The sequence below is a fragment of the Chroicocephalus ridibundus genome, chromosome 2 (genome assembly GCF_963924245.1).
Source record: "Chroicocephalus ridibundus chromosome 2, bChrRid1.1, whole genome shotgun sequence".
Classification (NCBI taxonomy): domain Eukaryota; kingdom Metazoa; phylum Chordata; class Aves; order Charadriiformes; family Laridae; genus Chroicocephalus; species Chroicocephalus ridibundus.
The window spans coordinates 10,850,835-10,876,972 of record NC_086285.1 but is presented as its reverse complement, the minus strand read 5'-3'; the positions used below and the strand labels follow the sequence as shown (position 1 = coordinate 10,876,972).

General features: G+C 39.0%; 1 protein-coding gene across 1 annotated transcript in view; it reads left to right on the top strand.

Annotated features, from left to right (window-relative positions):
• Positions 1–26,138, top strand: part of PTPRN2 (protein tyrosine phosphatase receptor type N2) — a 659,439-nt gene that overhangs the window by 395,537 nt on the left and 237,764 nt on the right. The window contains exon 12 of the mRNA XM_063324424.1: positions 23,260–23,324. Within this exon, the coding sequence (XP_063180494.1) occupies positions 23,260–23,324 (65 nt within the window). The remainder of the gene's footprint in view (positions 1–23,259; positions 23,325–26,138) is intronic.

The window sequence follows — 26,138 nt, the reverse complement described above, 5'->3', positions numbered from 1 at the left end:
TCTTTTGCTTCTCTAAACACAGACTGCTTGACACGCATGTATAGCAGCAATTTTTTTAAATGGAAATGTTTGCTGTTGACAGTGTAAATATACTTCCATGTGAAGCATTTGAATGATATAACCCAAACCATTCTGCTCTCACTACTTCCAGCAGGAGACTGTTCCACAATCTAATAGATCTCACCTTTATGAATTATTTTTTTCTCGAACTTATCTTAATGCTTCTTATCTGAATTCCACCCCACTACTGTGTAGAAATCTCTGTGGAGTTCCTGAGATAATTCCTTTTCTTAGTGATTTATATCCCTCAAATCACTAACAAAGGTTCTCCTTTCCCAACCCTACCTCACGTTACCTTCATTTGCTGCTTGAGATAGGACCTTTTGCCTCTTCCCCCTCTGGCTCACCCATTCAGGCACAGATTCAGCAGTCAGGAGGACTATGGAGTGGACGAAAGGTCTGGAGGGGACTGGTGTTTACAAAGTAAAGACAAACCAGAAGATCAGCATGGAACAAATTCCTGCTTGGTCCATAAGGAGGGCTCCATGTAGTTTCCTCTAGAACCAGAAATGCTTTGCATTCTGGAGATAAACAGAATTCCCAACTGTTTATTTTACAAGCTTTAAAAAAAAAAAAAAAATTATCTTGTCTTACAGGATATTTACCTGTCCTTTTTGAGCAGCTCCTTATACAACAGTTCTCAAAGTGTTCAGTCCTGACTGTCTAATGAAAAGGCTGTGGGAACCACTAGAACATCAAGGGTCACATGCTGATAACATTAATGATACATTCATTTCTCAGAAATGCTTTAATGACCTCTTCACAAACTTCAAGTAAAAAAAAAAAAAAGACCAAAGGAGCAATACTTTTGCAGTTACTTGATGTCCTCAAAAGAGGAAAAGTAGTTGAATTAGTAGTTGTAATAAATAAATAAGCAGAGAGAGCTATTCAAAATGAGAAAAATCATCTCAGATTCTGACCCTGCATATTCTAGTAATCAGGTCTATCAGCAGAGAAGGAGTTACCAAATACAAAGCCTTTAAGATTAAGGAAAGACTTAAAGAGTTGAGATCAAAAACCCTGGAGCTTGGGCTCCTGAAGACCGAAAGATTTTTTAGATGGACTGAATACTTGTTTGAAGACTTTGAAATGCTATGAGATGAGATAATGCTGTAAAACCACAAGAGCTCTGAGGCCTCAGATATCGTTGCCTTTGCTTTTTTGGGTCATTTGCCTGGATTAATTTAGAGTATAGTGTGTTGCACTAAAAAAAGTCTTAAAATCCTCCTGAGAAATATCTTTAAGTTAGGAAGAATATAGTCCATGATGCCCAAAATATGATGAATTACAAAAATTTATTTAAAGCCCTTCAGAAAGGCAAGACGGAAAAATGCCATGAAGCAGTGAAACGTAGAGTGTAATTCTGGGTGGACTCAGACTCACCAGGATAAAGCAGATTTTCCAAAATTTAGACAACACCAGTCACGATAGCACTGTGTTTCATTGATTTGATTCTCTCCTGCCTCACATCTAATTTATAGCTGTGCAGCTGGTATGATTTAGAAGCAGATACCTTGTAGAAACTGTAAATAACACCATATGGTGCCAAGCTATGGACTATTGCAATTTATGAGCCAGAACATTGAACCAAAGAGGGACTGCAGTCAGAATTAAGGAATATATTAACAAGGAGGGTGTTTTTAATGCAAAAGGAGACTATCCCAGGCCAGTATGCTTGTGCAATACTGGGGTAACCTGCCACCACATCCTGATGGTTCTTCCTAGAACGAGGATTCTCTGAATGCAGTCCAAACACACTTATTTTGAATCTAGAAGGAAAAGTGGAAATCTGGATAGAATGAGTTAAACCATGTTTCTGTACTGATATCAACATATGCAATTTTACTAAACATATGCTGATAAGGGAGTTCAAGATTTTGAGGGGACAGAGGAAGACATGTACCAGGCCCCAGACTTCAGGAGATCAGACTTTGGCTTTTCAGGAAACTGGTAGGCAAGACCCTGTGAGAGGCAACTCTGAAGACAAATATGACTCAGGAGAGTTGGCAGGTCTCTAGGGACAGGAACCGGCACAGGCTGCCCAGAGAGGTGGTGGAGTCTCCGTCTCTGGAGACATTCCAAACCCGCCTGGACGCGTTCCTGTGCAACCTGCTCTGGGCGACCCTGCTCTGGCAGGGGGGTGGGACCAGAGGATCTCCAGAGGTGCCTTCCAACCCCGACCATTCTGTGATTCTGTAACAGAAAGTGCAAGAACGCTCTTTCCTTGTTCTCAGGAAAAGGAGATGTATGAGGAAACAGGCTTGGTAAGTCAGGACTGGGTTCCAGTGCAAAAAGAGTGTATGCAGGAAGGACAGGCCACAAAGGAAGAGTATAGAATATATATAGAACCTCGAAGGGTGCTAGGAAAGACAATGCACACTAGAGTTCAAACTGGCAAGGGACATCAAGGGCAACAAGAAGAGCTTCTACCACTGCATTAGAAGTAATGGGGAAAAAAAAGAGGAAAACACGGGTCCACTTCTGAATGGGGCAAGGGATTTAGTGACAGAAAATACAGACAGGCAGAATTGCTTAGTATTGTCTTTGTGACCTGCAGCAAAAAAAGCCTCCCAAGCCTATATATGCAGAGATCTTTTTCAAGGAGAGAAACTACGATCTGCGATAGAAGACGACAATTGAGTCAAAGATCTCTTAAGAAATCTTGACACAGGAAAGTCCATGGGTCAAGATGGATGCATACAAAGATACTCAGAAAGGTAGCTGATATCACAGAAAGGCCACTCACTGTTTAAAAGTTGTGAAGATTGAGGGTTAAGGCTAGAGAAAAGCCAGTGTTGCACCCATCTTCAGAAAGGGCAAGAAGGAATCCTCCAGGGAACTAGAGGCTGGTCAGCTTCACTTTGATCCCTGAGAAAATTATGGAGTGTGTTCTCTTGGAAGCTATTACTGGGCACATGAAGGACAAGATGATGACTGGGACTAGCCTGCATGGATTAATCAGGGGCTAATCATGCCTGACCAACCTTATTGCCTTCTACAATGAAATGACAAGCTCTGTGGATAAGCAGAGAACAGTGGTTGTTATCTACTTTGACCTAAACAAGACTTTTGACATGATCTCCTGTAGCATCCATGAATTCAAGTTCAGACATTTTAGTCTCAATGAGTGGATTAGCACAAGGGTGAAAAACTGCCTGAATTGATGGAATCAAAGGGAACTAATTAATGGTTTGTACTCTGCCTGGAGGCCTGTTATGAGTGGAATAATATTGTGCAACTGGCAATATTTGCTAGAAAAGCAGAAAATGTGGCAGGCAAGAGACAGTGTTGGAATTCATGACCAAGATGTACCCCTGTGTCAGCGCATTGCCTGTTTGTCTGGGTGCTTGCTCATATTTGAAATAGTAAATCTGCTTCCTTTAAGAAAGAAATAGGAAATGAAGGTGGGAGACTTACTGCAATGTTGAATTCTTTGCAGCATGCAGAGAGAGAAGTAAAGAGGTCTTAAATATGCAGGTGTACCTAGAGACTCTTGGCATAGCGACTCTGACGGGGGACTTCAAGTCTGTCCTGTGAGGATTCCTTAGGGAGCGTATTAGGGTGAGGATGACGAGGGAGGTATGTCAGGGATATGAGCGAAGTATGAGGTGATGTGGGGACTCCAGGTAGTGCTCTGAGACAGAGCCATCCTGGAGGAGGCTCTGAGGCATAGAAAAGCCCTCAGACCACGGCAGAATTTCCTATTATTTCACAGTTCCTAGAGGACTTTAAAAGGAAAAGACACTAAACCAATGCAGCATCATCCTATTTTTTTCCTTTTGGTGATGTACTAAGGCTCACTTTAGGATGAATCTTTTAAATATATACCAATTTCCTCTCAGAAATCCAAAATTTTTCTCCCACCACTCAAGTCCATCATAATGTCCTCTAGTACATAGGCTTTTATTATAGCATTATCATCTTTTCTTGCTCAACAGAGCACAATTTGGAGTTTGTTGTAATAAGTCCTGTTTCAGATGATGAATGGTCCACCACATTCATCCAAAACCTGTCACTCCTTACAGGAAAGGTGCCTCTGAATACAATGTTCCTACTGTCCATGGGCCAGGAGTCACAGCTGTAGGTCACGTTCTCAGACCTTGTCATGTCTTCCTCAAACGTAAAAAAAAAACCAAACAAAACCACAGTTAAATTTTGACCTCAGTGAAGTCCGTAGCAAAATTTCTGCTCTGCATAACAATGGCAGGATTTTGCCTTCAGATCTAGAAATAAAAGATCCTGAGAATGTCTGTGTTTTGAAGGGTTTAAACTACTGGGGGTGCTGCTAGCAGTTTAGCTGTGGCACCCAGGACCAGTGCCTCCCGTTGGCCTTCACACTGTTGTGGTGACACGGCAGAGCTGCCAGGCTCCCGAGTTACCCCTGGGTCAGCAATGTTTGCACCACACTCCAGTTTTTTACACCATCTCTGAGGTAATCGTACCCGTAAAGCAACATAAATACTGCATATTTAATAAAGCTTTGCTTTCTCAAGAGAGTATTGATGGCAATCTGTAAAGAAAATAAATAGAACTAAGAGAACAGACAGAAAAGAGGCAGATGAAGAATGAGTGTGAAGCTATTTCCCTTTCTACAAGAGTCTCACTTCTGCCTTGTGCTATGGCAGGGCAAGTTGAGAACCTGTAATTGTGCTCGCTGACAGGCTGTCTCGAGAAACAAGCATTTGATTGTGATCATCCTTGACAAAGATATAGGGCACAAGCACCCATGGACACCTAATTTATGGATTTTTATCTTGTTTTATAAACTGTCTGTAGGGTTAAATTGCTGAATAGGAAATGCAAAGTGAGCAGGAGACAAGGTATTTGAAAAGCAGAACTCCAGGAAGACTAATAATAACGATAGACTGAGAAGATCAGAGAGCTAAAAGGCTACTTCAGCTAAATAAACAAGGAAGCCTCTGACCTCTCTGAAATCCAGTGAGCTGGTTATCAGTCTAAGAAAAAATGTTGCTTTATCAGCTCATTTTCAAATGGGCCAAAGTACCAAGTAAAATGAATTGTTAGATGTATTTATAATAAAGAACCCTTCAGTTAACCTGTGATTTTATTGTCGTGCACTGATTGTTGCTGTTTTCTCAAAGGTGGCTTCTTTTTTTCCCGGAAAAATTTCCTTCACCTTTCTTCAGAAAAAGGCAGTTAGCTGAGAGTAGAAAAAAGTTGGGTTATTTAGTCCAGCTGATTTCTTTAGCTCTATAATTTTGTCTTACTTTTACTTATTTCTTTCTATCCTGAACCCCGCCCCCCCCCCAAACATGGTAGTGTTTGATTACAAATTCCTGGGCTGGGAAGAACATGTTAAACTATCAGTGTTCATAGAAATATTCTACTTTTCCCTGCTGAACCATGGGATGAAATGTTGTGTCACTGAGTTTGGCTTCAGGACAGTGAGGAATTTCCATTTCTCGCAGCCAGTTACTTTTATCTCACTGTTTCACAACTTTCTCATCTCGTAGTGAAGACAAAGATTTCTGCTCACGCAGGTATTACTGTATAAAGGGGATATGTCTACATTACGCAATCTGTTTTCAATCACAAAACAGAAGCAGCTCGGTGTGAGTTTTATGTCTCACTGAAATTGATGCACAGCAATTATATTTTGAGTGAAATGAACTGAATGCCTATGAAAATGTGACCCTATAAAATCAACAGGGTAAGATCACCATCTGACAGCGCCCATATGGAGCACAACGGTGAAATCGGTGAGGCACAAAGCACTTATGACCTCACACCAAAATTCAGCCCTGAATCAAATTCTGAATTATGACCTAAGAATTCTGCACAGAAAGCTATTCTTCAAATTAGGTCTAACAAAGGCATAACACCAAGCTGTTTGCAGAGAACTCAGAAACATATGAAATAATTTCATATAAAATGATATTAATATTCGTATATTAGTATTATAACCTCAAATTATTCAGACACCTTTGCTCTCGTCAGTCAGGTAACCAACGCTGTGCATAGTTAGCAAGGGCTCAAACAAAACCGCAAAACGGGAAAAAATGCAAGCTCAGTAGGGAAAATATCCTTTCTTCAGAGTTGAATTCTTAACAAAGTGAGATTAATTGGGCTGTATTTAGATGCAGGGATGCACCAGGATGGCTTCAGCTATGGGCCTCAGGTAGACATGCTCCGATAGCTCTTGCTGCAAAATGTGAACTGTTGTGTATGGCTCCTACTCATTTGTTCTGCCAAGGGCTATCATTGCCATGGCAGATCAGCAGATTGGGGCATGTGTCCAGCCATCCCCTGTCGCTGCCAGGCCCAGGGAGGGCAAAGCGTGCCAAGATGCAGCATTTCACCTTGGCAGCTCAGACACAAACACATATTCTGCTCCACAGTAGTAATTTCTGTGAAAGGAGTACCAGCTGCAACTATTATTAGCAACACCTTCGGTTCCCCCAAGTATGCGCACTAGAGTTTGCCAGGCAGCTTGCCTGTCTGTAGATCAGATGTTAATTATATGAACAGTGGCAAGACTTGTATTGATTAGAAAAAGGTATTTTAAAATACGTTTGAAGCAAAAGCTAATAATGGAAGAAAAAGATAGTTGTCTGCTTTTTTTGTTCTCAGTTTCTATAAAAACACTTTCTCTGGTTCTCCAAAAAAATTTGTTGAACATACGTGCAGTGTTCCCTCCCATACTGGTGCATATTCGGTTCATGCAAAGGAAGACAATTTTTTACAGTGCCTCAATTCCAGAGAAAGACTACTCCAAACAGATCGAGTAAAATCACAAAATCACATTATACTTCCTTGATTATAATCCCGAACATTCTTTGGATATTTGGAAGGAGTTTGGAAAACTTTGTGGGGGGAGGGATTGTGTTGTGGGGTGGGTTTTTTGATAACCAAGCCAAACCGAAACAAACTTTAATTTGCTTTAGGTGAATACATAAAGAACATTTTTTTCATTTTCCTACATCTCCTTGCATTAATTCTATTTAAACTAAGTATTTCGTTTCAATTGTGCCTTAATCTCTGTTCTGGCCTTTTCAGCAATTAGTTCTAGAAAAATTCAAAACAAATGATAAAGTGAAAATGTAAAATGTTTTCATGTCAAATAATACATTTTGGTTTGGATCTTTTGGGGGATGTTTTCTCATTATGTTTAATGTTATGTTTATGCTAGCTGGACCTAATTTAGAAAACTTAACCCAGCTCTAAGAGGGCTCAGAGACATAACTAATGCTGGGCTTGTGTAGAAGCGTAGGTCACTACAGGATGATAGTTTAGTCACTGTCCCAGTTGATCAGCTTTCCTTCTCCTTTGGATCAGTTATGATCCAAGAGAAATTGTTAGTGGAAAATGTTTTTAAACTATTTATGTAGCCAGATATGTCTAACCCCACTTCATTTCTCCAGACTTCGTGGTTTTAGATTTGTTGGCTCGTGCTTGGTTTTGTCCTAACTAGGTATAACATCAGAAATACACATTTATGTGGAAAGTACTGCCCTAAAGGCCACGTGTTCGGGTGTCGTTTGAAGAAAAAATGCGAATACCTCAAATCCCCCAGAAAATATTCTTGGTTTTCCTTTTTGCCATCTTCACGTTTGTTTTTATCCAGCACCTAAGTTTAAAATGGGATCAGCATCTTGAATATGACAAGAAACTCTTGATTTTATGACTAGCAAAATAATGGACATGGTCCTTTTGAAAGTCAATATAAATTAGTAATTAAGATAAAAAGGTGAACAAAATTAAAAGCTACGAGTGTGGAAAAAAAGACCTAATGCCAAAGTGAAATCCAATAGTCAATTTAATTGCTTTGTAGCTTGTCTAAGGCTGAAAACAGGTTACATAATATTAACCAGTGGAAAAAATATGTTATTTAATTATTTTAACTTAAGTTGTTAAAAAAGAAACCTCTGCCTACTGTATAAAACATATTTCAAAGTATTTTTTTTTTCATAGTCTACTGAGGATTGTAAATACAAGTAATATTTGTAGTTTTTGTAACCTCTCTGGTCCAAAAGCCCAATGTGTCATCTATCTGTCTCCGAATTACTACCCTGTTTGCTGATAACAAGCGTAATAATAGAATAACTTGTATGTCCTTCTCAAATATTACATTTTTGGTAAAGCAGGATTTAAACTCATTGGGGTCAGTTCAAACTTTCATTGGATCTGCCAAATATTCAAAGTAAAGGAAACCTTTCAAAATATGAAATCCATACATGCATTTTGTGGCATCAGGTGGTTGGTCCCCCTTTGATGCTGCTCCGCTCTTCTATCCCAAGTACTTCATGTTCCACACCAAAGGCGACACTTCACTTTGAACAACTGGAGTTCAAACTGTGCATAGAAAACATATTTAGATACTCTGAGTGCTTTTCCCTTCAGATGTATTAGGCTTTACGAAAACGCCGTTTTCCTTTAACACTACTGCTGCTGAAATAATAATTTTAAAATGTGGCATAGTGTATTTTCAGTACATAGTAAAATTGCACAAGTAATAATATGGTAACTTAAAGGAATGAGGTAGATGCAGCACTATGATCGATATGATAATGGAATTGGATTTATACGTTGTAATTACAAAATAAGTGGTGTATTTTGATTCCTTTTAATGAATTGTCAACAGTGCCTGCAGTTTGATTTAGATAGGCTTATGTCCTTAAAGTAGTCTAACTAGTAATATAATTTCCACAAAGTAATACAGTGCTATATTTAAAACTTAATTTTATATTAATTATTATTTAAGTATTAATATCTTTGGATTTAATTTAAAGATTGTAATTGAATGCAAGGTTATAATGCATTATTAATGTCTATTATTTAGTGTTATTTATAATATCAAACATCTTGTTGATATTTTTAAATAAGAAAATAGATGGGTAGATCATTATACAGTGTGAAATTAGGAAAATGAAAGAGATGCATCTTCTCCCTGTTATCTCTGTTTCTATTCCTTCCTTTATTGCATTTGGTTTCACAAGATATTGAAGATCTAATGAATATTCAAATATATGCAAATACTATTCCAGCACCATACATCACACACACAAAACACATACACTTTACATATAATTACATCCTACATATATCTATTTTACAAGACTTTGGTGCTTTTAGCCGTTATGGATGAGGTTTTGTAGGAATTGCATTCCTAACTTGACCCAAGGAATTGCCCAGATACAAAAATTACAGAACTTCTAATCAAGTTGGCTATCAAAAACAAGAGATGCAGCAACCTGTTAATTATCTTGTATTCATCTCCTCACCCATCCTACACGTGAAAAACACGCTTTTCCCCTTCATAGCTTCACTCGCAGAACAGCAGGACGTTCAGATTCTCATTCAACATTTTGGTGAAACTAATTGCTCGAAATTGCTCATTTTTTATATGTGGCACAACATTACCTGAAGGAGCATCAACTCTTCCTGCTATGTGACAATGTAATATAGAGAGCTGTGCTCTTTTGCTGCCGCCTCCATTTATATGAATTCCCACATCAACCAAATCCTTTCTGGATAACCCTGGAGGCCTTTGTTCCTCCTGATAATTTTTCAACTTTTTCTGTTCAGCAAACTTTTTGAGGGGAGGAAGTTTTTTTGTAGATCTTATCAGAAATTAATCAAAATTGATTCTTATAATACACAAAATTCTGCTCTTTTTTTTTCAAATGAAAATATAAAAACTGTAACATTCCATTATTTTGAAAACAGGCTGCTGACTACTGAATGAAACAGTTCATATCTTAAAATATTGAATATAACACCATTGCAGCACAAAAAAGCAATTTAATGATTCAGAAAAAAAAAAAGATATTGTAGTCTGTACCTAGTAAAAACTGTCCTTGATGTTTTAAAATTAATGAAATATTTTACAACTGTCATTTTAACTCTTGCCTTTTCTTGCTAGATTAAGTCAATCTTATGACTCTATGTCACTATTACTCACTAGTACGTCATATCCTAGATTATATAAAATAATATGAATGGAGAAAAAATACTGCTTTTTTTTTAGGAGAAAACCCAAAATTCATTTTGATTTTGAAACTACAGCCTCAGAGTTATGGGAAAACACTGCTGTAGAATTTTACTCTTCATGTTATAGTCTGGGTGACTAAAACAGTGGTTAGCAGACACCCCTTTCTTTCCCTCTTGACTTTTCACCCATTGATTTGGTGACCATCATCCTTGTGAGATCACCTACTTATTTCTGTGTCACGCAAATCCGTTCCTTAAATCTTCACTGCAAACCCCCAACTGCTTTTGGGGTACCATGGCTGCGCATCAAATGGATGCTGACGTTTTATTTACACGTGAATGATGTCTTTCTGAGAGGATGAAGTGCTCTCTCTCTATCAGCTATAGGGAAAGCAGGCAAGAAGCTTTTACTAAAGGACTAATTTTCAGATGTCTGAAACTGCATTATGAAACCACCTTTGGAATACAGATTGTAAAATATTGGGAGCAGCCAAACCTAGTCTGAAGTCCTGGGTAGTTTTTCCATCGCCCACATCCCTCTTTGTTTCCAGGGGTCTATCTCTCTTGCTCCTCTGCCTTTGTGTCTGTCTGCCTCATGCTTTGGCAGCTGTAAAACTCAGTTTTGTCCTTTAATCACCCGCAATTTCTGCAGTGACATCACGCTGCTTCAGGAAGAGACCTTTTCTCATGCTTGAACAACATTGCATATTATTCCTTTTCTTCTATTTATTTTTTGCCTGTTCTAATGTTATTATTTCCTTTTATTTTTTCACTATTCCCATAATATTCCATTTTTTAATCTTTTCAAGCTCTCCAGTTTTACTGTCATAATCTAGTTCAGCTCTGTTGTGATGGCCGTGTGCCGCAAAAACTAAGCAATAAAGACCAAATGTTAGTTTGTTTTGAATTTTTCCAAACTTCTGTGTTTCTCTTCTTCACCGCACTCCAGTGCTTTTGGGCTATGATTCGTCAGCTGGACATGTCTTAGAGTGCTTTGCTGCATAAGAACGAACAGAAATAAAACCGCTTTGCTGAACCCAGGTCTGAGAGATGATGGTACTCTTGAGGACAGCAGCCTTTCCCCATAAAAACACGCGGTACCTATTTCAAGGAAGGTTTTATCAGTATTTCAGAAACGTTAGGATGGAATTATACAGTCTCTTGAGAAGAACTGCTGTCTTTAAAGACGTTATATATATATATTTATAATCATAGAAAAATTTAAATTGGAAGGGACCACTGGAGGTCATTGGGTTCAAGAACCAGTGTAAAGCAGTGCCAAATCTGAAATTTGGCTTCTTGAGGCCCTGCTCTACCTGAATTACGGAAAACTCAACAAATAAAGATTCTACGGCCTCTCAGGGCAGCCTGTCCGCATGCTCAGCCATCACTCACTATGAAAATAGTTTTTTTCCTTCTGTCCAACCAGAATTTCCTTTGTGGCAATTTGCCTCGAGTCCTTTTGGTACGAGTCTCTGCAAAAGTCTGGCTCCATCTTTTTTGTAGTCCTGCCCAAGCAGCAGTCAGCAGCAGCTGAATCACTGTTTAGACTTCTCTTCCCCAGGCTGAACAAAGCCATCGGTCTCTGCTTATCCTTGGATTCATGCTCCAGTCCCTTTGGTGGCCCTTCTCTTGTCTCTCTCCAGTTTGCTGATGTCTTTGTTGTGCTGGAGACCCAAAACTGGACATGAAGAACCTGAAACTATTACATGAGTCAGCCACCAGGTAAAAAATCAGTAGCTGAAAAACACTGCCTCTGGCTAAATAAAGCAAAATGCTGGTAAAGTTCTGCAAAGATGAAGAAGAACAAGACAGAAATGCCCTCCATCCCCATAGTGTACAGCAAAGCAACAGAAGGGCACCAGGGAAATTCAAATTATGAAACATTCTTGATGAAATATTAATAAAACCATACTATGGTCTTAATTGCTATAATTTAACACCCTGTATGGTATAAATATTTTAGAAACATGGTAAAATGGAACATTAAGAAGGGGTCAAGGGATAATAATATACATTAATCTTGATTGGCGGAGATGTATACCTCATACTTAATTTATGTTTATACTACTGTTCTGTATTCATTTTTGAGGAGTAGTGGGTGGAATAAGCCATATGTATGTGTCTTACATTGAGACGTACATGTTGTGTGTGTATGTGTAGATTATTGTAGGTATTTATAAAGTAAAGGGTTCTGGCGTATGAGATATATATATAAAAAGGAATTTTAAAATGCTTTCAGCAAGAGTATCCTCTCCTTTAGAAATCAGTCACGGATCCAGCAGTCTACAAAAGGAAGGGGGTCAGGAAATATGCAAACCTCTTTCTCACAAAATTCTTTCCTGAGGAAGTCATTATCTGTACTGCCCTTGTAACAGCCACCTTTCTTTTTCAGTAGCAAATATTTCTTTTCAGGCTGGTTTCCATAAATTTGCTTCAAGGGGAAGCTCTGGAAACCAGCCTGGGCTATGGCCACGCTGTCAGGGAGGGGAGAGCGCTGGGAGGATGGCTTCGTGCCCAGCTTCAGGTGTACTTTACGGCCTGTCTTGGTAGGGGAAAAGTCTGCCTGCCAAATGGAGCAGTCAGGGAGAAGTCAGAAAACGTTTCACCGAGCTTTTAACTCTCCTATAGATTTTCACCCCATAAGGAAGCTATTGTGCTAATTTTTGCAGAAAATAGCATGCAGAAATTGCTTGAAATTGCTGGCACTCAAATAGTGACCTATGCCCACGTATGCATAAAGCGGATAGGCATTTCATTTACATTTATTGTAAATCGTATGCAGTAATGATTTCTATGTGTTAAATTGCATAATCCATACAAGTCTGACAGTCTCATAACGGCTGTGGGCCGATGTTCTCTTTTGAATGCATCAGTGCCAATGAAGGAGGTTATCGTACCCTTGACAGAGGTTACCGCTGGCTTGTATCTGCTGGGGGGGGACTGCTCCGGTGATCGCTGCCTAAACAGTGTCAGTCAAAATGTACCAGGCAAACTCAAATAGTTTAAATAGCAGATTTTTTTCCTAATGATGCACTTTTAGCCAGAAAAAAGGGTAAGGAGCTACTCACAAGAACGCATAGCTGGCATTCTGAGGGCCAGTAAACTCTTCTACTGGCAGGGCTGGCTCCTGATGCACCGTATTAGTCCACAACCTCACACTCTGTCGATTCATCTATCTTCTTTAGTTCTAATATTTCTGTAGTCGTTTATGATTTCTCAAAAACAAACAAACAAAAACCAAACCAAACCAAACCAAAACCCCAACAGCATGACAGAAATGCTTTTCTTTCTGGATGTAGGATCCTCCCACAAAGAGCACAGAGATCTGAGATACGCGACGGCATTTTGCCCAGCGGGAGGTTTATAATCTGATTTATAATCCACTGGGGTGAATTGGCACCACAGGGAGTGGGACAGTCCAGGTAACATTTATTGCACTTTTTAGGGATGTCTTAAAAAACTGTTTTCATAGCATTGTTAGAGGAGAGATGGTGCCAGCAGAACCTCATGCCAGTAAGTACTGGGTTAAGCCTCCTGCAAAAGAGAGACCTCTCCGTCACACCAATTAGAGAACAGGAAAGCTTTGCCTTTGCTTCCAGCACTTCTGGGAGAGCTGATCAGAGTGCCCTTTCCTGCCATTTCTCCTTATTTTAAACCCTGCCAATAAGTCTCTTCTGCTCCTCTAAACAGCGAAACGGTGAAAGCGCTGCAGCTTTTAAAGGATTTGTAAGGCTTAGCTGATCACATCACTTCCTGTGCCAAAAAAGAAGAGAAAGACTGTTGTGTGGATGGATGCTGCTTTGGTATTCTGCTGTTGTCTTGCTTAATATCAGTTCCTTGCTATCTGGACTCCTCTCTGTAGCCATCTGCTGTCTCCAGTTGTTGGGTAGATAGAAGTTCTGTCATGGGAACCACCTTTTAGTTGTGTGTTTGCAGAGTCCCTTTCCCATGACGCTTCGGGCAATGGGAAGAATTTGCTTTGCAGGTGATGTAGGAATAATCCTAACATTTTGAGTATCCCCAGGATCTGCAAAGTAGTCGTTCTTCACACACTTAGATCTTTCCTGTCAAATACTTCTCCTCATTCCCACCAAATGTGCATACCCACACACGCATCTACATGCAAACTCTGTAAATGCATTTAGGACCCAGTTATCTCTGTAGACAAGTATTTATCTTCCTTATTTTGCGCTTGACCCATCCAAGAATAAACATGATTTTTTTATATAACATAATTAAAGTTTATACTCTTTAAAAAATATATGGCCTATATTTCTGAAGCAGGCTTCACTGATTCTTCCACTTTTTACTGATTTTAAATAAATTTTTTCAAAGGTGGCAAAGTAGCCTCCAAAGTTATCATTAAGGCAGAATCAGAGAAAACTTATTGTGAGAAACGATGGGCAAGTTAACGTCATCCCTATTCACTCCTACCTGAAAGCTTTATTGTGACTCTGGTAACTGGTGGCATCCTTGGTAATAAATATTTTCGTTTTATTCTGAGGCAAATAGATTTTGTTAGGGAATGACCTTGTGCATTAACTGTTATTCATGATTTAGTGAGCCAGTCCGCTGAAATATTGCTAATGTTTTCCCAACTCGGTCTTGTTACATTTGTGCCACACGGATGACATTAAGTGTAGTTGTAGATGAATAACAAATAACATGGCTTGAAGTTGTGTTTTGGATCATTAAAGAAATGAACCTACAGGGTACAGTTTTATTAACTGAGGAAATGACTGAAAAGAATGACGGTTCTTGAATGTGTATTTATTAAAAATAACAACATTTGGCATGCTGAGAATTAGTGGTAGTGCCCTTTAAATTTTTCATATACCGGCGCAAACACACTACAGCGTCCATCCAAAGATTCTGACAGATTTTAAATAAGATTAAGAATAATTCATATATTTCAGGCTGTTTATATGAGAAGACTCAAAGTGGTGCAAGCAGGAGAATGGTAAAAAAGTACAGTATAACAAAGAAGGGAATTAATAATTAGAGGTCAATATGTGTATTTTTAATTATATATTATAATAACAAAGAGGGACAGTGTATTTTCCAGGGAGACCCTCGGGAGGAGTGGATCGCTTCTTTAAAGGTGCAACAACTGTTACTTGGTTTTCTTTTCCTGAGCTCTTTGGTTTGCTTTATGTTAAAAAATAACAGAAGCTGTAGAAAAAGTAGCTGATGGGCTTCTGGAGAGAAGGTTTTGTACTTTCCCTTGCCCCAATAATACATCACCTACTCCAGAGAAACGACACAAGGTCAGTTAAATTCCAGATAACTGGCTTTCCTCAATTTCTACAAAGCTACAACCATAAGTAGCAACTTCCTCGTCACTTCAGTGGTCCTTTCTGCTTATAAACCACCCCACTCAATATTGCTAGAAAAGTGACAACAGGAGAGAAAATTGTATTTTAGATACTACTATTCCTGGACATTAGGTAGGTCAACGTTTTTGTTCCTATTAGATGGAGATGACCATAGAAGCTTATCATTTTTGTATTTTTTCTAAAGCATTAAAAGGACAAGGAACGGATCTTACATAAAAGTTTATGTTTTTAAAAAGGACAGATGGTTCTTATTTAAAAATAATAAAACACAAAAAGGAGATGCAGTGGGTATCCTGAGGGATCCAAATGAAGTATATGGAAGGCGAGAATATTCAAATAGAAGCAAAAGCAGATACAAAACTAGAATACATAGCTACCCTTGAAAAGCTGAGTAACTGCTATTATCTGTTTGATTTTTTTGGTAGCATTTTAATCAGGAGAAAATTAAAGCAATCTGTTGAATTCTTGACTATAAATAAAAGAATGCAGCAAACCTGTTCTTTTATAATGCTATTCCAAAACCCGGTCTATTTAAAAGGCAAGAAAAGAAGCTGTGGCCTTAAACTTATTTTATAGAGAGTTATTTTCCACAGTGTTGTCAAGGTGAGGAGGCAAAGATTTCCTTGCACTAAGAAGAGCTGAGAGATCCAGATGGTCCCTCTTACCCACCCATCCCCTGGGACCACGAATCTTGCCTTCTAATTTGTAAATGTTCAGACTGAACATATGATGGCGAACTTTAATGTTAAGCTAACTGGGACTTTAAAAAGTACAATTAAAAGTTGATCTAGACATTAGCAATCAGCCGAGAAAGAAGCTTGCTGAGACAAAATTGTCTGCACTTGCACGGGTAGTCGCACCACTTTGGGCTACTTGAATGTATTCTGCTCCAGCTTCAGCTCTACATACTGCAGGTTCTTTTATCTGACTTTTCCGTGCAGAGCTGAAACTTGTCAAAGAATATTTATGTGAACAAATTTTGATGTGAAAGGTGGAATGACACTTCTTTTTTCATTTTCTGCTAACACTGGCTGAATCTGTACATCTTTAGCTATAAATAATGGATAAGTGTTTTAAGTATGCAAGCAAATTGTTACACGTACCTGTGCTGCACTCCATCAAGTAATGTGCAACATTGAATTGTCACTGTTAAAATGGTCAATAGTGTTAAAAATTGTCACTGTTAAAAAAATAATTGAAATATATTCTGTATTCGTGAAACATACATAGGTAAAGCGTGGTTATTTTTGTTATTAGTACTTAAAACTCCTCTATCGATGCACATCAACTTCTCTATATTATTTAGGAGAATATTTTTGACAATGGGTTTCTCAAGCTTTGCAAGGAAACATTTACAGTAGATAAATGTTTTCGATTTCTACAGTTTTAATTCATATAAACTGGTTTTGTTCATACTTCAAGAACAGAACCATTACGTTGACACCACACTTTGAAAATTTCTCTCTGTAGCCATGGCATTGTCAGTAGGACTGGTTTAATGCTGAAGTATTTTGAAGCTTGTATACATGTGTTTCTTACAAAGGTGTGGCTGTGGAAAGAAAAAATAAAATTGATTGTTGACCCAACAGGCCTCTCCAGGCCTGTATTTACATGTGATGAATAAATGATAGCTGTCTTGGGATGGGATAAGTCAATCTCTGGTGATGCCTATTTACTTCTCTTGACTAGTGAGGGAACCTTGACTGATTTCTTAGTTGAGACAGAAAAGTTAGTAGAGATGGATCCCACCATCAACAAAAAAGCTCCAGAGAAATACAAAAGCGTTATCGCCTATATCCCAAACTCCTTTACTACAATTTAAGTATCACATTTTAGAACAGCAGTGTGCTCATTTTAAAGGACATTTAAGGGAAAACGTACAATTGAGCAGCTATTTATTAAATAAGTAAAAATAAATCAATGCAAGCAGTCAGGCAGAAAGATTGCGTTGAAAATGCATACCTAATCTATGCAAACTAACAGCTACGTGAGGTCCTGCTGTATCAGGTCTTTGCTGCTTTATCCTTGAACATTATCTGACCACGGGACATTAGGGACATGGCAGGAAGATGGTTTAGAGAGGGGAAAGTGATGCTGTTTTAGTGAATGAGTGTGAAAAAATATAAGAGCTCTTGCCAGCTTCTCAAGTATGGGCCAGTTTTTCTCTTATGGCAACATGCAGTTCTGCTATTTGCCTGAGAAATGTACTTTTTGAACAGAATTAAAGACAAACAGAGGTGGAAAATTCCTTGATTGTGTGTGTGGAGATTTGGCTGTCTTGTACCAAAAACTATGAGAATGCAAAGGTGCATTGGGAGCGGAGAGCACGACCTGAATTTCCATCTGCTGGTTTTATTGGCTAGGGCAGGTTGTGAAGGATGTGTGCCCACAAAATTGCTGGAGATGCAAACAATATTTTAAATTACTCCAGGCAGCAAGGTACTGCATCTGAACAGATTGAAAGCTGAAATGTTGATATCAGAAATTAAATTAATGCATGTGAGATTGAAACAATATCTAATTAAAATCATTTGAAAAATGACTTGAAAATTGAATATGACATAATATTTAGCAGGCTGTCGCTGGTACAGCTATGCAGCTTTGACTTTTTTGCAACCATTTTCATTCCAGGCCTGGCTGCCAGTTAACTAGAAATTACACATGAAGCAACTATCTCATGCCATCACCCAGTAAAGATTGGAAGACAAAGTACCTTTTGCCTGCAGCCCGTGTACTTGTCCCTCACTAATTGAATTGCAAAATTTAGCAAAGGAACCCTTCTTCTCCTTGTGTTTGTCCATTTGAGTTAGTAATTTTTGTTTCAAGCTGGAGCATTTTGAATGCTCACGTTGTGTTTTTGACTAATTTACTTGCAGTCTGATGCTACTCCTGCCCAGCGAGAGGAATTACAGATGCACAGGCTGGAGCCCCTGGAAGAAGTGCCCAGGGCTGGGCACAGGGTGGCCACGCACCACCCTGTAGACGTGCGCCAACATCAGGGAGGGTTTATTTATATTCCAGAAGGTCTATTCTTCTGAACGTGGTCATACCCAAGTATCTAATTCAAAGTTCATTAAAGTACTTTTTCATTACTTCCAACAAAGGAAAGTGAATGAGGTGGGAAAAACCTACGTAACATTGCGTTGTTGGGTAGGGAGAAGACTTAGAGGGCGCTGAACCAACAGTGTGGTTTTGATTTTCGTCTGTCCCGTTCTCATTTAGTGGTGTGAGTGCCTCAGTGGTTTCAGGAGGTGCAGGTTTACTCTGGGTCTGTGTTCTTCTCAACAGGGAGAGAGACCAAATATCATGGGAACCCATTTTCATGCAATGGCAAGGGACAAAGGTTTTAGTATCCGCTGTGTGTTCGCATTGCATAGTGCATGGGTCTGCCAAACATAAAGGCAGTCTTTCTGGTCCAACCTATGAAAAAGCTTTCCATATAATCGGGGGGTTCTTTGTAGGGGAGAAGAAAGCGAAGACTGACTTGATGTAAATGAATGCAACATCTGCTTGTCTTAGATTTGGGAAACTTGTTAAAAAGTTAAAAATGGTAATAAACACTTACCATCTCTTTGGATTTCCCTTCCTTCTTTTTCCTTTCCTTTCCTCAAAGAGGGGAAAATCATTGAAATTCTTCTCAATGTGGTTCTATGAAAGGAGCTTTGCAACAAGCTGATGGGAAGAAGACGGTTGTTGTAGAATTCATCTGACAGCCTACAGTAAATCTGAATTAATTGCCCTCCATCACTTTATTGACTGGAGGTCTAGTCAATGCAGTTAGTGAGTCTAGGGCATGAATTGTCTCATTCTAAAACGGGCATGTAATAGAGGTCAGGGGAATCATATGTCTGTAAGTACTTTTTCTTTTCTACATTTAATTAAATGCAGCACACCCTCAAAGTCAGATTCACAGCAGAAAAATAAGGTTTCTTTGTGAGTGGCACCATCTTCCCACAAATAAGTTTCATATATAAGGATGGTTTCTTCTCTGGAGCAGGTAAATCCTGCAGCAGCGCGGGAGGCAGACCCAGGAGGTCTCCTGCAGAAACCCTTCCCTGGTCGCGCTTGTGCCAGTGTGTGCCCCTGTGAGTGAGCCGGAGGGTGCAGTTGCGCTTGGCAACCTGCTTTATAACAAACATGTGTAAACCACTCATTTCTCAGGGCTTCCTTCTTCCAGAATTGTTATAATGAGACTGGAGGTCTGCTCGAAGCCCTGTGTAACTTGTTCCTCCTAATAACCCACGGACTCTAAGGTTAAACCTGCCGACTACAAAACTAGACACTCAAATTCCTGACTCTGCCACTGACAGGTAACTCTGCTGAAGGAAAGAAATGTTAGCCCTCAGAAAACACATCAGACCTCCCTCAGGTTAGTGAAGACTATGAACAGTGACAATCCCTACCCTTAAACACTCAGTAACACCCTCAGCGTGCTCTCTAATAGAGCAAAGCCATTAAGATGTCCCCATTGTAATTTAGATCACAGAAGAGACTTCCACAGATACTTTCAGGTTAAAATAACTGGTATACAGAGAGTAGGCAAAATTATTCCACTGTAGCTACGTGCTTAATTATATGGAATACTGCATAAATTGTCAAGTGCAAAGAATTATTCTGATAAATTAAAATACTAATTAAATAGGCTATTGCAGAATTTTGAGAACATTATAGGGCTCCGCTTCTTCAGGTAATTTGCATATCCTTCATCTAGTGAATTTAATTTAAAGGCCTCCTTTTTTGTGTGTTTGGAAGCCCTTTTTGTTTCAGTGGAAGATTAAAAAAGGGATTTATATGTTGCTAACTGGGTAAGGTTGGGGGTTTTTTGCTTTTTTTTGAATAGCTGTTTTTATTATGCCTCTTCGCTGATGAGTTTGTCAGTTCCCCACCAGCGTTTCTGGACTTTTAAACTGTGGCTGTAAAAAATCAACTTTGATGGAATGTGTAATATACCATGTTACCCAGAATTATAATTTCCAGTTCATAAAATTTGCAACAGAAACATCATCTGCTGTGTATTTGTATTGGAATAAAAGCTAGAAGGTAATACACTAAAATACTTTTTAAAAATTTAGGCCAATTTTCAAACGATTAGAGGCTTGTTCTTAATATTTGAATTTATTTTCCCACCACTTCTTCCTCGTCTATCTATAGGCTATCGACCATGTTTTATTGTCTCAAAATCCTCAATTATAGTTAAGAAGTTATGTTCACTGTTCGGCAGCTTGAAGCAGCTGCCTGATGTGCAGTTGGTGCTTCAGCACCAGCACCACTCTTTTTCACAGAGTTTCTTCACCTTCCTGAACTGCTCGTGGAGTTCAAGGTTAGCTAAAATATGCTCCGGTACATGCCTGGAGTGAGCGCGCCGGAGACTGTCTGCTGCGTCTCTCTCCGCAATCTGACAGTGCCCGAGCTTGAGCATTTTCAGGTTATGATTTAATCAATAACACCTTGTGCCTTCATACCTCCTAATTTTGGCAGGGTTTGCGTTAGCATGGCTGTCAGAGCTGTCCTTTGTGTTTAGCCAGTATCAAGGGGAAAAGGGGGGGGGTGTTAAGTAAACTTTTTTTTCTGTTTTTTAATATCAAAGCTTCAATAATTAAAGTCTTCAGGAAACCTATAAAAAGGAGGTCAAATATGTAATTGTAATTATAAAACTCAGCAATTCAGCAGACCCAATATTTTCTATTAACTGTTCATGTGGTAGGAAATTACATGTTGGGATTTAGGGCTTGTTGTTTACTTACGCCCATTTATTTTGCAGCCACTCTGCTGTGCAATTTTCTTTATCCTAAGCTACCAAAGAATTATTTGTTGGACCATTCAGTTTCTTTGAAAGAGGCCGTGGAGCTTTCTGGTTTTATAAATCTAAATTTTTGCATTTGGTGGAAATCTGCCTTTAACGTATATGCTTGGTGTGAGGGGGGCAGTGTGGTAGCGTGGCACACCTTTGCAAGAAAATGGCACATCCAAAAGGGAGAATGGTGTAATGTGACGTGGCAAGTCATCAGCCATCAGTGAAACAACATAGTCCAGAGTCCATCTCAAGGCTGAAAATCAAGTTTGTTGGCAAAGATTTACTTATTTTTTGGAAATTCATACTACACAACATATACAACACAGTGAAAACATATGGTCCAGGCAACCCTCCTTCTCATGTGGTCCCTCTGACTCTGGGTGGAATAAATAAGTCTGTGAATGTGTAAAGTATGGCATAAGTATTAATTAAGTGAGTATTGTATGCAGTTTTTAAGCTGCATTCAGCAAAACATGATTTTAAGCTTTCATCGCTTGGGCCTTCATGTTCCTATCTGCTTATTTGGTGGCATCTTGAAAAGAAGCAAAAATAAAGTTGTGTGGGTCTAACAGGTGGACAGAAATTTCCTCTCTATTTAAATCATCGTCAATATTCATCCCTCGCTGAAGGCAGGCAGAAAAGTTTCTCTGTGTTAGAATTGCTTGAGGTTTCACTTCTTGAGTCTTTGCACTTACAAACTCTTACCAGAATCTTTCCACATTTTGGATAGATGAGGTGAGATTGAGCCCTAACGACACGGCTCACCTCTGAAATAAATGTGAGTCATTTTGTTGCACTTCGGACAAACTAAATAAAGTATCAGTTCACAACAATATTGCTTCTGAGAATTGTCTGCTGCAGTCTGAACTGTTTTGAATATGTTTTGAACTGCAACAATTAAAGAGTATTTTTCACAAATGAAAGATAAAACTATTAATTCCTTTCAGCATTTTAGTGTAAATTTACAGAGTTACAATATGTTCTAGCACACCTCTTGTCCTTTCTGGTAGGAATGTTTCCTTTAGGCAACTTAAATTGAGAATCTGAATCCAAATCGTGTCTGCAATCAAAGGACAGAGTTAGGTGCCTGCAGATGTGTGTAAGATACGTGGGATGACTCATCGTATTAAATGTCCATCCCTTTCCGTTGACTGCAGAGAGAACCTAGATGACTCATTTGGATTACATAGTCAATGACTAGACAGCTACAGGGAGGAGAGTTTAACAAGCCTGCAAGGCTTCATTTCGACTCATAAATCAAGCCAGGTGCCTGGGTTTTGGAAAACCGTCACAGTTTGCATCTAGAAGGTTAAAGTCTTCCCATCCAAGACGGGATGACCTTACCCATACCCACAGCTGGGAATAGTCTCATCCTTGCGCTGTCCCCAGAACTGTGGTTAGGCGTTGTTTTGTGAGAATACTCGTGGGCAAAAGCCAAAATGTGAAGACCACAGTAATGGTAAGAAAGTGCTCAAGTTCATGCCCCGGGCACGTTTGTGTTGTAAGTATAGATGTAGTCTTAGTGGTTACTAGCTTTATTTTGCATTTGGCTTTTTCATGCTGGATTACTTTATTTTTGTTTTGAATGCTTCTACTGATATAGAAGCTGATAAATAGGAAAAAAAATAAATTTCAAAAAAGACAACACAGTGCATTGCATCCCGATGTTGTGAAATAAACTATTTATCTTGCCTGCTGGGTAAGAGTCACCTGTATTTGTTGTGAAATGTCCTACACTGCGACAGTGCTATTGGAATGGTAAGGTGCTGCCCTGCTCTCCGCTGCAGGGAAGACAGTGGGAGGTTTCCACTGAAGAGAAGTTCCAAAACGTATTGTGTATATGTGTTAAAAGTGTGTGATACTGTGTGTACGAGGGAACTAGAATGAGTTTGGCTTTCTTTTTCACGTAATAATGAATAATTAATGGCTTACCTACGCATTCAAAAAACTGACTAGCGGAGTTGCTATCAGGAAAAGGTATTCCATAGAAGGAATCGGTAGGAACTGTCATGAATTTATTGATGGAGGAAAGAAGGTTGGTTATACTGTAAATGGTGCAAAATCATGCGTATTCCAGCTTTCCTGTAACTCTTTCCATCTTGATTTTCCTTACAGACATAAACAAAGAGAAGCTTGAAAAAACAACTGGACTGAAAATTCTGCAGACTGGTGTGGGGGAGGTAAGTGGCTTGGGGGCATTTTACACTCTCAAAAACATTTTAATTGTTGGGGTTTTTTAAGAAATCCTGGAGCTCATGAATGTTTGTGAGCTACCAGTCTGATAGTGCTAAGGGCCTTTTTATGATACAGTTGCATCTGTCAAAATACAATCTGCTGCATAAATAGCACCGTATCCCACAGAGAAAGAAATACCATCCTTATGAGAAAAGTGCAGCCGGCTTTAAGAAATGCAGTTTTTTGCTTTGTTGTATCACAGAAACAAAATCCCCAAAGATGAGCACAACAACTGAAGTCGTCATATTATTCCCCTTGGTTTTGATGGAGTGCTATCTCATCTGGATCAATGAAAGTTTAAATTTGGGGTAAAGAGTCTTCAGATGTTACAGCGAATCTGCCAGTGAATGACTTGCTTATTTTGGATGTAACTCGAAACATAAACAAAACATGTGTCTGTTATTATGGTGATATCACTAAGCAAAAACTCCACTAAGCAGTTCATCATTTATTAATAAAGATGATGCTATCTGTTAAGAACCTTGTATGAACTACAGTTGATTGCTAATTCTAGTGCTAATTTTGTGTACACATTTATCTTTTTTTTACTTTTCATTTAAGTAATTTTGCTAGTGGTGAATGCTCACAGGGCTAGACAAATGCCTTTTTCTTGTGATTACATTATTCTCAGTATTAAGAATAATTAATTACTAACTTGTAATATACTGAAGGAATTTGCTTTTTTTTTCTTGTTTTTACTGATTTTCATTTTTTGTATTTCTAATTGTTATCAGTTCATGCCTAAGAACTTAACTTGCCAGGATTTATGAGGTTCTTTGTGTAACTTTTTTCACACTGTTAAAGGATTTGGTCCTGAAGAGGTACCAACACTGAGACCTGTTGAGATGCTCAGGGCCAAAGCTGTAAGAATTAGAATTTGGAAACAAACACAGGTGAAATCGTCAGATAATGGAAGCCAGCACCTCTCCTTAGCTGGAGCCGATTTAACTAGTTGAGGTTCTCAAGGGGGTATCGCCTCAAGACCTGGGAAGTGTATCCTGGAGCATGGCTGTGCACCTCAGGCCGTGTCCTGACTTCAAGCCAGAGTGAAGCTTGTGTTTGTGCTATCTGCAGGCCCTGGTTTCTGCTAAATAACAGGAGAACCAGGACTGCGGCACAGACTATGGAAGGCACACTCAGTAAAATTTTACCCAGCAGGACTCCTCATGCTAGTGAAATACTTCCATGTATTTTGTCCCATTCCAGTCATGGAATGGTGTGCAGTTGGCTTCAAAGTCAGCTGGAAAATGAAAGCCCACTTCACTTCAAATGCTTACTGTTGAAGGACTTGTCATCTTATACGTGATCAGTGGAGAAAGAAAGCACTTTTGGATATTCGAAATGCAAGAAGTTGTCACCTGTTAAATGCATCATTTAAATCACATTGCAGTAATAGGGTTGTTGTAACCATGGCAGTCTAAGGACATACTGGAGATACAGCCTCAAGGACTTACTAGCTTTTTTAAGACCAGCTAATAGAACTGGAAAAAAATGGACAAGTTCTTAGGCTAGAGATCTGCCCAGTCTGGTTCTTGTGCTTGGGTTAGTAAAAGTCACTGCAGAGCTCACCTCCCATATATTTAGGCTATCGTCGCTTTTAAAAAAAACTGGTGATACTATTTGGATTAATAAAGACTTTGACAGAAAGTTGTGCTTTACACTCTGCCAAATATATATTTTTAGAAAGCAAAAAGTGAAAATTAATCAACTGAAGGGAAGCAGGCATGTTGGCCTAAATACATTCCAGGTTACTTCTGAGATATGGTGATCAGCAGCGAAAGAGCCAAGTGGTTTGTAACATTAAGGTGATGGAAGAACATTTATTCAGCTGCGTATATATTTTGTTGGATGTGAATTCTTCCAGCTGTGTACATTCCCTTTCTAAGTCTTATCAGACATGATTGTGTACATAATGAATACATTTCTGCAGTCTCACCTACATGCAAAATAATGGAGTTCTGTAACCAGGCTGTTTCTTTGTTGATAGGGTATCAGATTCAGGCTATTTCAGGTTAAATCTGTGTTAATCCAGGTTTGCAGTTTGTTTTTGATTCACCTTGGTGTTTAACAGTGTTAAAATAGTAGAAAGTACATATTTTGACATGATGAAGAAGCCTTTTGTTGAATAAGGATTTCTTTTTCTTCACACTGTGGGAATGGAATTATATGTAATGGTAACTGTAAATCAAAGTCGAGACGCTCAAATCACAAGTACTTAGAAAAAACTCTTTAGTTTCAGAATGAGGGATGGCCTTTTTGTTTGGACAGTAGGTCAGATTCGTGTCAAAGTTAATGGATATATAATCTCCACTTGCAGGACTGTAAAATAAAAAGGATTGATTTTGCATGGCAAGTTTCATATCTGAAAAGGCTCAAGAGAAACGTAGCTGAGATACTAGTGGCAAATGGAGCAGCTGTATAAACAAAGCAGGAGCGGTTCTAAGCTCAGCAATAATTCATGTGTGGCTCTGGACAGTGGAATCTGGTTTAGGTGTTGATGTATGACAACAGGATTTGTGCCTCAGTAAGAAATGTGTAGGCACCAATGACCGCCCAGGCCTTGGGTGCGGTAGAAGGAAACCGTCTCTTTCTCTGTGGAGAAGAGAAATGCTTCTCAGAGCTCCTCAATCTCTCGCTTTCTCTCTCTGTCTCAAGAAAAGCATTTCAAAAGCAACAACAGATTATAAAATTCACACCAAGCTTACTGAGCCGTTCAGTCAAGTCTGGGGAGGGCTGATGAATTGCTTTTATGTCACTGC